General features: G+C 29.0%; 1 protein-coding gene across 1 annotated transcript; it reads left to right on the top strand.

The window, feature by feature from the left end:
- Positions 1-8,600: 8,600 nt before the first annotated feature.
- Positions 8,601-14,324, top strand: LOC126734362 (uncharacterized). Its single transcript, XM_050437950.1, has 2 exons — positions 8,601-8,699; positions 13,957-14,324. Exons 1-2 carry the CDS (start codon positions 8,651-8,653, stop codon positions 14,283-14,285), a joined length of 378 nt encoding a protein of 125 aa, XP_050293907.1. The 5' UTR covers positions 8,601-8,650; the 3' UTR covers positions 14,286-14,324.
- Positions 14,325-17,554: the final 3,230 nt, after the last annotated feature.

Genomic DNA, 17,554 nt, shown 5'->3' with positions numbered 1-17,554 from the left:
TGAGAAGTAAATATTACATAAATATAAGAAAAATTAAATGTCTATGATAATAAGCTGGGCAGGGTAAATTATAAAATAAAACTAATTAGAAGTTTTTCACATCCATTATAATCACTTAATGCAAAATCCAATTAATTTTGATGCTGTGTTGCGGAATGTATGGTTTTATATCTAACTCAAGTGAATTTAGTTTCTGTACCTTTGGTCGAACGTCTATGACCTGATAAATCAGACGATTTAAAAGACAAGATTAAAGATTGGACCGAGCGGTCAAGGTTTTTGTAGAGGTTGGTTCAGAATGAATGGGAAGATAAAGGGTACATGAGACAAAATTCGTAACTTTCGCAGAAGGTGATATAAGAAATTTTGATTTTTATAAAACACATACATATTTAAATTATAAAACTTTTATTGCATATATTAAACTTAACTTTTGCAACTTTTAACATACCATCGGACTGGGAAACATTTATATTAACTCCTATTTTTAAAACTGGAAATAAGCAAGATATGAACAATTATAAACCTCATAGATAATTTTCCAAAAAAATGGCAATTTTTATGGCCTCATGCTATCTTATATCAAAGACTTGAAGAAAATGGAGTTCGAAATAGACCTCTTTATTTTAATAAAAAACTGTATAAAAAAATAGAAATAAAGCTGTAAAAATTAATGAAGCAATTAGTACTTTTAACACAATAGGATGTGGTATACCACAAGTTAGGGTACTGGGGCCCATACTCTTTCTACTATATATAAACAACATTTGTCAAAACTGTAGTATTATCTCATATGCAAATGTTACTGTTCTCCTTTTTTATGGAAAAACTTGGAAAAAAATCTAGAAATAGACCAATCTATAGGAGATAGGTCTTACTAGCGTACATGATTGGCTGGACAATACCTTGCCTAGCCTTAATTGTTCAAAAATATTTTTTCTTACCTTTTTCTCTACAATGTCTGATCAACCCCACAAGAACCATTTGAAAATTCATTTGAAGAATTGCAGAAATGTGACTGTAAGTGACTGCAAAAAAATACTTCGTACCAATAATATTAAATGCCTCCGGATTATACTAGATAAACATTTAAAATGGGACGAATACGTTACTTACTTAAATAAGAAATCTGTCTCATACATTTTTTTAATTACGTGAAATACTTAATTTAAGAATGTTGCTAATTTTATATGTATCCTTGGGGAAATCAATACTTAAGTATTGTATTATTATTTGAGGCAGTTTATACCGTGTGGCGCATCGAAAACGAAACAGAGCCAATTACGGGCAGTCCATTAACTTTAAAAAAAAACGCTCGGATCCGTCGATTTTATTTTCGAAGGGGACACTAATAATCACAAAATCACTTTCCCACCTACAATCCCCTAAGCGGGGGTGGCACTACCCCTGAAATCTTAAATGGGAAGGGGGGTCGAGTGATACCTCATTGGAAAGGTCTTTTAATTCTCTTTACAAGGGTACTTGGTTTGACGCAATTTAAGTAAGTACTTTATTTTCGCATTTAAACCTTAAAAGGATATTTCAATATTTTTACTTTATCATAGACTACTAAAGGTACTTTTAAGAAAAACAATGCCAGGCGGTAGGACAAAACCATCAAGTATTATGAAATTATGAGACAAAAAATGAGACAGCTCTATCATATTACAGAATATTTTGACCTTAAGTCTAGACGTTTAAAAAAATATCGCAAAAATACATTTAAAAGGAATTTGCTTTAGTTCACTATCTGAATCACAGACCACGTTGATATTAATATTAATTGATTTACGACAGGTAATAAATATCATTAGAATAATACGGATGAACTAGAGAACGGGTCAGCCAAAAAAATTTAGAAATATTTGTAAAATTTTCTTGTTGACCAAAGCTAAAAATTAAATTATTCTCAATTTATTCTAAATTTAGTACGCTGTTAAAAAGGTGACTTATAGTGCGGGACCTTGGTTTTTTTAGGTAATACCTATTTTTAAAAATAAAAATTGTGCATACAACGGCAGAAAGAGTTGAAATAATTGAATAATTTTTTGGAAATAATCAATGTGCTAATAGAACGGCGGAATTATTTAATGAGCGACATGAAAACAGCAAGGTGCAGCGAAAGTATGTATTGGAGCTTGTTTCCAAATTTCGAGAAACTGGATCAGTGGCGAATCGCAAACGCAATATTGAAAATCCCGTAAGGTATGAAGGTATGGAAGTGGCTGTACTAGGGCATATTAATCTAGATCCTACATTAAATACCCGTCAATTGGAAACTGTCACAGGTATTAGTCGACGTAGTATCCAAAGAACTCTAAAAGCTCATAAGTTTCATCTGTACAAAATACATCTTGTGCAAGAGCTGAATGAAGATGATTTCGATCGGCGATCACAATTTAGTGAAATTATGAGTGAACGAATTATTAATGATCCAAATTTTTTGTTTAATACGTGTTTCTCTGATGAAAGCTCTTTTTTCCTGAATGGCTTGGTCAATCGTCATAACTGCCGATATTGGTCTGACAATAATCCTAGAGTGTATCGTGAGGTACACACCCAATACCCACAAAAGTTAAATGTCTGGGCGGGTACCTTTGGTGATAATTTAGTTGGTCCATTTTTTTTACCTGGAAATCTGACAGGTGAAATGTACTTAGAGCTATTACAACAGGCCATTGATCCAGCATTGACAGCTATAATTGAAACTTAAAATGTCAGATACGATGAGGATAGATTGATGTTTCAGCAGGATGGTGCCCCACCACATTATACGTTATTCGTGCGAGAATATTTGGATCGGACGCTTCCAGGACGATGGATTGGAAGAAGAGGTGCTATTGAATGGCCTCCACGATCGCCGGATTTATCACCTCTAGACTTTTTTCTTTGGGGTCACTTAAAGAGCAAAGTTTATGAGACTGAACCCACTTCGTTAGAAGATTTACAAGGCAGAATTGTAAATGAGTGTCTTCAAATCACGCCTGAAGTATTGCAAAACATGCGACAACGCTTTGAGCAAAATCTTTTTTATTGTATGGAGAATGGAGGTGGCGATTTTGAACATATTTATTATAAGCTAACACTTAAGCAAATTCTTTTTAAATCTGTTTTTGCGATAATTTTTTGAATGACTAGACTTAAAGTCAAAATATTCTGTAATATGATAGAGCTATCTCATTTTTTGTCTCATATTTTAATAATATTTGATGGTTTTGTCCTACTGCCTGGCATTGTTTTTCTTAAAAGTACCTTTAGAAGTCTATGATAAAGTAAAAATATTGAAAATTACCTTTTAAGGTTTAAATGCGAAAATTTTAAAAAGTACTTACTTAAATTGCGTCAAACTAAGTACCCTTGTAAAGAGAATTAAAAGACATTTCCAATGAGGTATCACTCGACCCCCCTTCCCATTTAAGATTTTAGGGGTAGTGCCACCCCCGCTTAGGGGGTTGTAGGTAGGAAAGTGATTTTATGATTATTAAGTTTCCCTCTCGAAAATAAAATCGACGGGTCCGAGCGTTTTTTCAAAAAGTTAATGGACTGCCCGTAATTGGCTCTGTTTCGTTTTCGATGCGCCACCCGGTATAATGCTAATTTAAAAAAAACTATCTACTTGTCAAAATTCTGTTTTAATAATTTTGTTGAACAAGGACTTATCTATACTCTATCAACCTTTTGTTTTCTGAAAATATTAATTTAAATGTAGGAAATGTATATTTAAACCTTATATTAAATTATACTTTAAAAGTCAATCATTCACTTGTATCAAATAATCAGAACCATTAAATCAGTTTTGCTTTTCAAGAAAATGTCATAGTTCCATTTATATCGACTTTTTCTTGCCAACGATTCATTACTTACCTTGGGCCCTTAGTTTTTGATAAACTTCCAAATGATCTTAAAAAACTAAAGAATAATCAAAAGAAATTTAAGAAGGAAATAAAGTGTTTTCTTCTGAAAAATGTACACCTGATTTTACTCATGTTTCAAATATTCTTCATTTGAGAGGAAAAATCTAAAAAAGGAAAAAAAATATAGTAAAATATGAATTAAGTTTATAGATTGTTCTTGTTTGTTGTGTTTTTATCTCCGTTTTCCCGCTTATGCCCCAAACGGGAAGATTGGTATTCTTCCTATGATCTTTATTTTGTTTTTTTTTCGTACATATGTCTTATAATTTTTTTATATAAATCCATTCTATAGGATCGAATTAAATTTGCATTATATAATTATTAGTAAACGTATTTCACGGCTTCTGTACATGAACTTTTTCAGATTGAGACATAGGCAGTGCCCTCTCAGTGCAGTTTCAGGCAGTGCGTTTTGAAATTGCGACTATAATTCAAACTGGCGTATTAAATTAGACAAAGTATATATTTTTTTTCGTTTTTTGGCCTTGTGGTAGGCACCTTTAACCATGTGTTCCAATATAGGAACTCATTCATAATAGAACGAGTTAGTAATATAGTATTTAAACAATTATACTATTGGGTAGTATGACATTGTATTCTCATTGTATCTAATAAAAAGAGTATAAAGGTGAGGTATATTAAAATATTTACGTAGATATTGTATGTCCACGTATTAGTTTATAAGAATTATATAGTCTATAAATTTCTTAAAAATGTTTCTTCAGTAGCTAAGCTATTAAATAAATAAATAAAATTGAATTTAAAAAAATGCAAATAAGGAATAAAGGAGGTTCTTTATACCATCAATAACATCCTAACCCAAAAAATCCATAACTTGCTTTTTTAATGCACCACATTTAAGATCGTTATTTCTAAATTATTCATACAAGCTACTAAACCACCAAGCTACTTCACAAGTAATCTCAAATCGATTGGTGGTAACTTAACTATGTGATAATTCAATAATTCCTAGAAAACAATAATCAATTATTCATTTATTCAAACAAGAATTTGATTACTGGATCATCCAAGCACATCGATGAGGTTAACGCTCATCAAAGTTTATGGATATCTCAACAAAACTCAAAACCTTATAGAATAGCGGTTTTAAAGGCACCCAATAAGTAGTTTCTACGATGTCAATTAAATGGTTTATCTACCGCAAAGTGTACTCATAAAGCGTTAAGTGTTGCCCTTCATCATACACTTTATAAAAAACTTGTTTTTTATTTTTAGCCACCTGCGTCAACTATGATGATGTTTATGAGTTTTCTTATGAAAGTAGAGATTTATGCAAGTATATATAGGGAAAACCTAGTAGCATACAAGAAAATAGTACACAATACATATTATGTATACTACTTATGAATACAAGGTTGGCGAGCTGCTCATCTCTTGATCATCTCTGCTCTTAACTTTGTTTAACCATAATATATATACTATCAATGAAAGCTGTAGCATATATGCTTGCTTCTATTTGCATGACCTTTATATATCTTTTTAATTATAGCCTGACTTATCTTCTTAGAACTTTCTTACAATAGTGCAAAGACTTGCATCTTTATTTATAGTGGCAATGTCAAATCACCAATATACTTCAGAATCTCTTATCAAACTCAAAGGTACAACAGGGCCTAGAAGCCGTATCATGATTTCGCCAGCATCATGATCAGCATCACAGCCATGATTCAGTACATAAAGAAACCATCAGTTTTAGCATGAATACTCCCTGATGTCTTTCGGATATCCAGTGACCATCTCTTTAGGATGGCATAATATTTATTTTGTTTAATCTACCTTTTAGAAGATACTAAAAAAATATAAAGCATGTCCTCCATAAAGCAACAATTTAATAACCTGACTTGAAAATCCTTGGTTTCCTTCCTTCTAGTCCTAATGAGCTCCAAACTCAAAGTTACCTGTTTTAAAATCAATATTGATATTTTTGATGAGCTTTTCATGCAAAAAAGGTTCTTAAATATAAAATTATTTTTAACTGTAACATCGTAGTTTTCAAGGAAATCTGTATGATCTAGCAAACCAGACGATTTAAAAGACAAAAATTAATGATTGGAACGAGCGGTTAAAGTTTTTGTAGAGGCTTGTTCAAAATAAATGCGACGACATACCTCCAAAAGCATTTTCTTTAAAACTTCATTTAAGCTCTTTGTTTAGAAATAAATCATCAAAGCTACCATCATTAAACAAACCAGTTCTAGCTGCACCGGCTTAATTCTCAAGAAGACCAGGATAACCACCAGGACCATCTAACCAACCCGGATGCCAGATTAAGGCTCCTCGCATTGTAAGACTTCCTAGGAAATATCAAATCGATTAAGGGTACCTTAACTATATAAAAATGACTCACACTATCTCAAGCTCATCTCAATCAAGGAAACTTGATTACTGGATCATCCGGACACATCGATGACGTTAACACTTATGAAAGTTTTCACCCTTTATATAATAGAGGCTTTAGAGACACAAAATTAGTACTTTCTACAATGCCAATTAAATGGATTATCTACCGCATAGGACACTCAAGAAGCGTTAAGGGTTGCCCTGTGGCAGACTTTATAAAAAACTTGTTTCTTTACTTCACTCACCTGCGTCAACTATGATGACGTTCATGCCTCTTTCTAGAAATTTTCTTTAAAAATTCTTCAAAGAGTATAAGTTTGGCAAGCTTCTCATCAAATAAAATTTGATTAACCATAATACAATCACTATGAATGACAGATGTGGGACTTCTTAATATAGTCTACAAGGTCTCTCTATTTCTTTTTTTTCTTTTTTTTGCCTGACCTTTAACCATAATGGCGGTAGTATAGCCTGACGTTAAAATCTTTTTACAATAGGATAACACTTGCATCCTGATTTATAGTGGATAGTTCACATCAATAGCACATCTCAGTATTTCTCACTAACCTCAAAGGTACAATGGGGCCTAGATGTCAAAGCTGCCATCATTCAATACATAAGGAAACCATCCATTTTAGCATGGATACTCCCCGATGTCTTTAGGATTTCTAGTGACCGTATCTTTAAAATGGAGTAATATATATTTTGTTTAATCTACCTTTTAGAAAGTGTAAAAAAATAACATTTTAGGCCAGGTATATATTAGCAGAAATAACATTGTTTAAATGTTTAAATTTTATAAATAAATTTGAGAAGTAGACTCAAACATATATCGCATTAACCGCTCACCAAGTTTCAGTCTCAAAAGTCAGCAAACCATCGACATTCTAAAAACTTAAGCATGCCTTCCATAAAGCAACAATTCCTGATTTTCATCTAAGAAAGGTTCTTAAGTAAACAATTCTTTTTAACTGTAACATCATAGTTATCAAGGGAATCTATTTGACTGGTTAGTAGATGCTGCTCTCCTTACTTACCAGAGCCACAACTTAGTTCTTTAGTCATAATTACAATAATTGAAGATTCATCGAAGAATCATATTATCAATAGAGGCTATTTGTATCAAACCTTTAATTAGTCTTGAATAAATAAGTTTTCCATTTTAGTATAACGTAACCCTAAAAATATGAACCCTATATACTTCATACTTAAGATACATTATTTACTAAACTAAGAAAACTGTCGTTTTTAAAATATAATCCATACCTTTTATCATACTATTTTTTAAATATCGTAATATTCGTTTGATTAAATTTGCTTTAAGAACATAATATTCACAAAAATATATTAACAGATTAAATTTTAATGGCAGGAAAACATTAACGCTTGATTATCGCTTGAGATATTTGAATATATTTCTTTTTGGAATAACACCCAGAAAAACTTAAATATCAAGTTTTACGCAAAGTAATCTAATAAATAATTATTAAAGTCTGAGGAGAAACTGCAATTTCAAGGTTTTCTTATATTTCAACTATTTTTTTAAAATCACTATTATATTGAATTTTTGCAAGTGAAATTGACTTAACTATAAATATTTCAAATTAATTATTATTAATATTAATTAACTATATTTATTTCAAACATCCCTAAAAAAACATAGAAACTTTGTGTGTTTAAATAAGAACTATTATACTAACCATTCTAATCCATGTAAAACCCAAAGAAAGTGTCATTCCCATCCAATTTTTCCCTGTTAAATTTTTTCTAAAATATGTTATTCCCATCTGCCCATGGTCAGAATCAACATAAAAATGAGAGCTTAACCCAATTATTTCCGAAATTTAAAGCAACCCCTATTTAATCTTTCGCCTTTTCTCCCGCGTTCCTACAGATTTAGGTAGAAATTGCAAATAAGGAAGCAAGGATCTTTTGTCGGAAGAATAAGGGCTTTATAGTCTCTCCATTCACCTTTTGTCGTATGCAAGAGACCACGCTTGCATTAAAATTTATAGCCACTTTAATTGGAACCGATGGGTTCAATGTGAGAAAGAGAACCTTTCATTATCACTTTGGTAAATAAGATTTGTTCTTATTTTATTTAATATATATTTCAAATTTAATTTACAGTTTTACTTATAATGTTTTTAATTATTTAGTATTATATGTATTCTATGATTTTTTTTTAAAACCCTAGCTTTTTTATTTTTACTCAAATAATAAATTTTATCTGGCTTATTAGCGTTTGACATATAAATGTACTGATAAAGACACTGCCTTCTAAAAATGAACTTATCAATCCTAATATATTATACTTAAAAATTATTTACCTTTAAAAACTAGAATGCAATCGTTTAACTATTATTTAACCAGCCATGCCCTCGAGCATATTCATAGTCTTGACTGCACTATTTTCCTTGGCAGGTAAGATAGTTCCGATTTACTTATTTAGTTTTATTGCTTTAAATATACATTTATTTCACTACTTTACAACAAAGGTTGGTATATATTTGAGCTCAGTTACTTCGCAAATACGACGATAAATTTTCATTTAGTGTATTCTCTAGGGCTTTATTCCAGTGAATATTGTTTTGTTTGTGCTATTCTTGTAGCGTACATTTGGGAAATTTTATTTATGTGTAAATACATAAATACTTCTACAGTGTACATAACATAAAATGTGAATGGTGTGCTTTATGACTAGTATGAAAATTATATATTTATAAGGCGTACATTTAAGAAATCACTAATATAAAGACTTTATTAATGAATTATTTATTTGAGACAAATGACCAAATAACATCCTAACATAATACGAATTATTATTGATTTATGAATTTGTAACAAGGTAAAGTCTGCATTAATAATCTAATGCGGTTGACGTTTCTTTTAATTGACACTCTTAAACCTATGGTTCTAATTTTGTTAAAAGATTAATTAAAAGTCACATCTGATCTATTGTTAGTACTAAAATTTAAATTTTTAAAACATATTGTTTTATCTCCTCTTATAGCTGTATCTATTTATCTATTATTACTTTAATTAAGGCTGCATCGATCTAATCCTAAGTCATACAAAAAAAAAACATAGAGAAATGCTGGCTGCTTTGTTAATAGAAAGAAATTTTGGCCCTCTACTGATGGTGCAATAATTCAAACTAATTTTGACATTTGTAAGCCATAATTCTTTTGGAAACCCATTGAACCAATCCGATTTAAAAGAAAGCGTGCTCAAATTGGGCGCCAAATTTAAATTAAAATGAGCGCGAGAAATTCGAATTCTAAGACAGATCCAACTTGAGAAAATTACTAAATATTACAAGCTATGGGTGCTCCAATAAAATAAATAAATTATAATAAATTATTATCAATACCTGTTATTTCCAACACATTTCCTTTTCATATTTTTTAAGTTACAAAAAATATAAAATAGTTGGCACAAAAAAAAACAAATTCTCCCTATACAAATCTATTTTAATCAAGCAAAACACCGGCTTACTGTGCAATTTAATGTGCTGTCCTTAATTAGGTAAATATATATAGAATTTAACCTAGAAATTTACTTTTGGAACCAAAAGAATTAAAACACCTTCGTACCATTAAACAGTTTTACACTTTTTCTAGTTCAAAAATGTACTTCTTCAGGAATAATGTTTATTCAAAATACAAAAATAAAACACAAATGTATAATTTTATGTAAACCAAAATATATTATTTATTCATCTGGAATAAAAAAAATTACAAGATTGCAATAAATAAATAATTAGTTGAATAATAAAAAAGTTTAAAAATAGTTAACTTGTCTGAACTTCTAAATAGAACAAAGAATATGAAAAAATCCAAAATTGTATTTAAATGTGCTATTATAATATCCTACATATCAATATCATAATAACTGCATTTCAAAATCTTACAGTATCTTATTTATTTATTTTTTCTTCTTGAGATAAAGATAGAAAAAGATTGACATAATTCACACTATAAATGACATTAAAATTTAACTTTTGAATTGCTTCGGAGGAGCTCTGGAAAGAAAACTCTTAAATATTTGTAAATAAATAGTTAATCAAGCATTTTCCTTGACTGCAGATTTAAGAATTTCATGCTTCTTACCGAAAATAAAACTTTTCAATTGGGATTCACACAGAGTCCAAAGGATATGATGACATCTAGTTCACTCATAGACTCTGCCTGCAATTTAAGGTATTCCAAAATTTGTTCGATTTGTCCATAGATAAAAGTAAAGCTTGAAGAGTTCTTGAAGAGGGTAATTGGAAAAAGCGGCTTAAATATTTGTAAAGCCGTGGACTGTATTTAAAAATTGAGAGGGCAAAGCCTTTGTCTTTCACTGATGACCTGCGACTAGAAAGTGGATGATTTGCATTTAGCAATTGAGAGTTTATAAATTCTTTAGTTACTTGATTCATATTCTCTTTTATAAACTGAAACTGTTCAACATTATAAAGAGACTTTAAAGAAGCAATATGTGTTCTTTAATTTTTCAGAAGTAATCAATTTACATAATTATGATTGACTTATAAACATTATACATAATATCTTGCTCACGAGTTAAGCTATCTTTTGAAAGACCAGCCTTAGAAAGAACGCCTTTTCTATTCTATAAGAGAAAATAATATTAAATTTTTAATAAAACTTGTGGAAATATTAGAACAAGAGCTTCTTGATAACATTGTTGGTGAAAAATTTGACTGGACATTACCTAATCAGATAGTTGAAGTGAACATAGCACTAGTATCTTTAGTCGCTGAACTTCCAATTTAAATTTCATCATAAACAAATTGGTCATATGAAAATAATTTTCTTGGTTTTGAGAAAAATTAAGAATAACTACGTTCTAACAGAATCTGATGTTTTAGCGGAGACTATAGAATTGCATCAAATCTCAGCCTTGACTCAGAGGGATCGTCAGGGCATCAGCAGATGATGAGTTATGAATTTGAGGCAGAAAAATAATTGGAATAAACCAAGTTATTACAATTTTTTAATGAACTGAACTGGCATTCTACCTCTATCGATGCTTTCTTTAATATGAAGTTTATAGGAAATGTAAAAAAAACGTTTATTTTTATAAGTACCGAGGCAATTAATAACGTCGATATTCTTACACAAGGGATCTTTACATGATAGTTTTGTCCTAGTTTTAGATTGTGACAAATAAATAGAAAAGCAGCAAAATTTTGAATATATATATATATATAGGTACCACTCCACTAATCGTACGTCTATAAAACCTACGCGATTTCAAATTCTATGGCTATATTCTTTTTATGCCCTAATTTCACAAGATATAGACCTTGATTTTAGAAAATAGAAAGCAGTAAATAGGAAGCCAATAATTTCAGCAAACTTTTATAGTTTCCGAGATCCATGAAGCGACACTTTCCCTGAGTTACACTGTCTAGAATGTCACTTACATTACTACGACGTTTACTGCTAATGTTAGTTAGCAATAAGAGACAAACATGGAATAGTTACGAAAAAAGTTTTTTAACCAGTCAACTGACTTCGCTAACAATACGAACACCTTTTGTGGATATTAAAACATGAGAAATCCGATTACCGTAGCATCAGAGACCTCAGGACCAGCTCAAACTATTTATACATTATTATTTTTTCTCTTCATGAGCTCAATCAAAATGATTTTGGAGAAGAATTTACAAACCTATGAAATTAAAAAAAGTTTATAAATTCCTGATTAATGTCAACTTTTGTAACTTTAATCTTAATTTCGAGAGTGAAGAAAAGTGAAGAAATAGTCCATACTTGCAGTGGAGTCGTAGGTGTTAAGGTATAAAAGTAAAAAAGGTAAAATGAAAATTCTAAACTCTCTCTCCAATTATTTCTTAAACATTTAGTTAAATTAAAATTCCATACATGTGTCCATTATCAGGGGGCAAAAGGTTTAAACAATTTTACCCCCTACACCAATGTATCAGACACACGCCCCAGGGTTTGATTACATATCAAAACCCTCTATTTATTATTATTGTCCTTAATTTCGAGATTAAAAAGGCTACTAATGTATATAATAAAAAATGTGGTCTTATTACAGATCCAATCTTAAAATATAGCACAAGTAAGTCTTGTGCTATATTTTATAGTTCACTATCAACTTCATTTATTTTAATACCTTTTTAATTCAAGATTAATATATGTTTACCCACTATAATGCATATTCCAAATCTTTTTAGTTATTATTTATTAAGTCAAACTCCTAAACCCAGAATGCTATACTCAGCAATGTCGTGTTTTAATTCCTCGTTTAATTTAAAAATAATATTTTAATTTATGCAATCGGCCGTTTTCTTTCTAAAAACTTGTCCTTTTATCAGTCAGTTATTTTTCAAGATTTCTAAAAAAAGAATATTTTGTTTTGCAGTCTCATCTATTTTTACTTACATTGAACCATCTCGTCTGCAGTATTTGTAGTCCTACTAATTTATTGACTAAACTAACTACAACTTTAACTAAACTAAGCTAGACTAAAATCACACCTACGTACCTTAAAACCTAAGTTTCTTAGAGATATGTGCGAGTGTTCAATTTTTTTATTACCAGTGTTTTATTTGTTAATGACAACCCTCATAGAAGATTATGTACATTTGATTCATTTGATATCATTCAACCTTTTTGATTTGATTCAACCTTGGGTATTACAATATTATAGAGCTAAACTATATACTATAAAAGAACTTACTAACTCTAACTACATAATTTGAATAAAATTAGTAAACTTATCTGGATACAAAGCAGTTTCTTGGGCTAAATAAGCGAGTAAGATTATTGAAAAATATAATATTATAATCCTAAGTTGTTCTCATAGATACAGATAATCCTTTTGCAGTAAAAGATATTATCAATCCTTTCCAAGTTTTTTTATAACTGGATTTATATTTTTTCTGATTTAATAGATGTTGGCAGTTTCTTTGCATCTTTATATAGGGAAAGTGTGGCAATTTTTCATGTCTTCCTGTCTTTAATTTGTGCTTTTGTGGTTACTCTGTTATTTTCATTTAATATCAATCTGTTTTTTAATTTTTTCTACAAATTAGAAAAGATTCAAAATGAGGTCATCAGCTAACTTTGTAGTAAGTCCAGGAGGCGTTGGTCATTTATAAACATGACAAATATCAGAAGATGAAAATAGAACCTTGTGCTGCAACCTTATTGAAGCACTACTTGAGCGCTTTTTGAGTTATACTTTTTTAACAAACTGATTTACAAGACTCAAATATAGATAACATTGAATTTTTTTTATTAATATTAATTTAGTTTAATTATAGCTTAGTAGTAGTAAACTATATTATAGTAGTTTACAGTGATATGTAAAAGCATGCAAAAATTTGAGTCTTGTATTTATTTTATTCTAGTAAATAGATGGATTATTGAATAACAGTATAATTTTTAATATTAATAATTTAAGCAGTCTGTCAAAGATCATAGTTTATTATGATCAAACCAAAGACTATACGAGTCAGAACAATATTTTTATTGGACCTATGTTATTTTGCTAATCCATCATTATCAATTGTAAAAAAACGATTATCAATCAATTTTGCATTTTAACTCTAACCTTCACAAAGTATAAATTTTCATTTAACAACTTGCTCTATATATAACTTTAAAAATTCCCTTTTATCGCTTAACTACTTTTATTTTAGTGAGCAATAAACTACAATGTTACGACTGCATATCCTACAGTAATGTCGAGGAATGTCGAGCGAACATTAGCCGCACGCTAATGTGTGAGCACACATGCTTACAGGCCAGTTTTCGGATCGAAGTCCCCTCAATGGACCCTCAAAAAATCTATGCGAGAGGATGCGGACCAGATAATGGTTGTAATAATTTGGCAAAGGGATATCTATCAGATGTCACAGATTACAATTGTTCAGCGTGTTTTAGCGATTTGTGTAATGACAAGCCATTTGAAGGCATAGACAAAAAAAGTACTTCTAATGAGCTTTGCATTCATTATTTGTTTAATTAATATTGTACTATTTTTTTAAATAAAGAAATTTTAATTTTACTTCTAAATCTTTTATACAAAAAATTCCAATACTTTCTAAATATATCCCATCGATACATATTTTCCATGTGTAAATTATATGCGCCCTAAACATGCACATATTTACAAGCCGAAATTTAAAAAAATTCACACATGAATAAAACATAATGCGCTATAAGGAGATTTGGTTAAACATCAAAGCCTGTGTAATGCATGCAATCGATTTTAAAATTTCGCTGCTGGTGATTTTCGAGTGCGAATCATCAATTGAATCAAAAAATAGGCGGACCAGCTCGTGGTACAAAGGAGCTTAAAAAGGTGAAAATAAATGGTTAAAGCACAGCAGGAAATTGACAGTGAGAAATTTGCGACTATGGGTTTAGTGTGCTTAGTAATTTATCAATAGATTTTAAAAATACATACCTTTATCCATGTTTTATATACTGTATATTAGCAGTAATTTTATTCAGAAGTCAAAGTTGGGTTGGCGGATGATTTTTTAATGTATTTATTTTTAGTATATAAAAAACTATTTTTAAATATAAAATAAAAGTAACTTTGTGTAGATTGATATTATTTTGTTTCAAATTTATTATTATTTTAAATTACTAAATTCAGTAGTACAAAATAAAAGTTTTATAATCTATCTGCTTTATATTCTATTACTTAGAGATACTACTGATTATGAATAAAGGATCAGTAGTATCTCTAGGTTTTCGTCGATTTTAATATTGGGTTTAGGTTTAGTTTAGTGGAAATTAAATATACAGGGTGACTCAAAAAAAGATATGACACCAATATGTTTTTTTTTATTTAAATCACCATTTTTTAATACAGAATCAGAAAAAACCCATTTTTTTTTCGGTCTTGTCACATATTTAGTCTAAGTTGTGTATTAATTTAAAGTTCAATATTCCTGATTTTTTGGAAATTAAATTAGTTGAATATAAGCTATCTATAATGACTTTATTTTGAGAATATTCTCTAAGAATAGAGATCTTATTTTCATAAGATACACCCATATCACGATACAGAATATTAAACGTGTTTTAAAACGTTCATCTTTATAGATCCTATCACTATTTTATTAAAAAGATATACAAATATTGTTTATAGGAATGAATTGCGTTGTCCAAAAGAAATTTTTGCGTTATATTTTTTAAATATGATTTAAGGAGTTCTAACGCTATACCCCTTATGCCAATTTTATATAAGTTTTCTAAACGAATTTCATGTCAAACCGTATCAGACGCCTTTGCTAGATTCATGAATACGGTAATATTCTTTTTGTTTGTTTTAGGCAAATTTGTTATTTATATCTCGGTTTCGTTGGGTGGTATTTGAGCCAATTATTGTAGAAATTTTAATGTACGGGATAATTTGAGTATTAAATTCTCTAAAATATAGTTTCAAAGGCAAAAGTCTTAAATGGACTTTAATATTGGTTTGGTTTAATATCTGTTAAAGTTTTCCTTTGATGTTCTATATATCTTATAGAGCGTTGTATCATATATGACTATAATAAATAAAAATTAAGAACTTTATTTTCTGAAAATGCGCTATAATTAAAGTGTTTGGGTGCGTCTTCAACTACGGTTGGATTGGATATCTTAAAAAATTAATATTGAATTGTACTTTTAATCTTGCGTTCGTAGAGTTCCGTAATATTTTGTCATAAAGATAATTTAATTAGTTTATCGATATAATCGTGAACGTATTGTAATAAATATTCATATGTACATATAGCATTTATATTTTAATAAAAAATAATAAAACAACGATAATTTGAAATTTGTTCCAACAAATATATGATTATCGTCCTAAAGTTGTTAATGTTTTAAATCACTTCTCCAAAAAAAATATGATACCTATATTATTTATTTAATGCTAATATCAAACGCATTCATTTCTAAATTTACAAAATTAATATTCTCGGTATTCTTTATTTCGATATATTTAATTATTCTGCATTAAAATATCGTATTACACACTCAATTATATTTAGGTCAAAGCATTTCTTTTTGATTGAATATGAAAAAAGTATACCTAGCTAAGAAAATTTTCAAGATGGTTTGTAGAATATTTTTATAGATTTTTTTTATAAAGTTAATAAAGTCAAGTTGTTTTTGAATACCGGGTATATTTTCCAGTTTTTCAAATCAAAAGTTTTCAATATTTAAAAGTTGAAATTTTGGATCTTTTAATTACGATAAAATTAGTTTGACTTTAAAATAATTTCACCCTTCTATATTAGTATCTAACAAGTTATTTACAGGATAATTTAAAAAATCTGGAAAATTGTTAAATTTTAATGAATGCTATTTTGTAAAAATCGCCCGATAGGATCTTATCAAGATTGACCATTTTATTCAAGAGTTAATAGTAAATTAAAAGAAAAATATAAAGAGTGTTTTATTTTAAATATTAGTAAATCTTCTCAATTTCTCTGGACATCGTATTTTTATAAATAATTGATGCATAGGACTACCATATATTATCAATACAAGAAATAGCAAAATAAATTATAACCTATGAAAAATTACATGAGAATTCATACTTTATTTTAAAAATCATTTCTATTATTATCAAATTAAATAATTACTTTAAACATTTAAATAAATCATAAAACTACTAAAACCCATTTCAATTTCAATAAAATACTAATAATTAATATTAATTTTTGCAACATATAAATGCAAATTTGATATTTAGTAGGTTTTGTCAGTTAAATAACATTTTAAATCTTAATAACTTATACGATTTTGTTTTTGAAATATTGCATTAAGTTTTTTTCATATATTCATAAAAACTTATAATTTAACAGGTAGAGTTCATATAGAGTTAGATAGTTCTATCATATGTTGACAAAGTACAATAATGGATATGTACACTGTACTCTTGGTTATAATCGCAGGGTATCTCGGTTATTTTTATAGATAGAACTTTGTGGTTTGCTTTGCAATTTCCTATGCTATTTTATTGTGAAACTAATATATCTGTATAGATATTTTTCCGTAGAGTTCAATGGTGTAATTAAACAAAAATCAGAGACGGTTTTTTGGAATACTCTGTATTTTTTGACGTAAATAGGTTTTTCAGATTTTTACCTTAAAATAATACATTACACTGAAGATTTATTTAATTACTTAATTTTTGACTAAAGTTTTATTTTTTTTAATAATATTCTGATCATTTTCATAAACGATATTAGCAATGAATATTAAAAACAAAATACTCAAATGGCAAATACT

Source organism: Anthonomus grandis, chromosome 3 (assembly GCF_022605725.1).
Source record: "Anthonomus grandis grandis chromosome 3, icAntGran1.3, whole genome shotgun sequence".
Lineage (NCBI taxonomy): Eukaryota > Metazoa > Arthropoda > Insecta > Coleoptera > Curculionidae > Anthonomus > Anthonomus grandis.
Note: the sequence above shows the minus strand (reverse complement) of the source record. Positions and strands in the feature narration are given on the sequence as shown.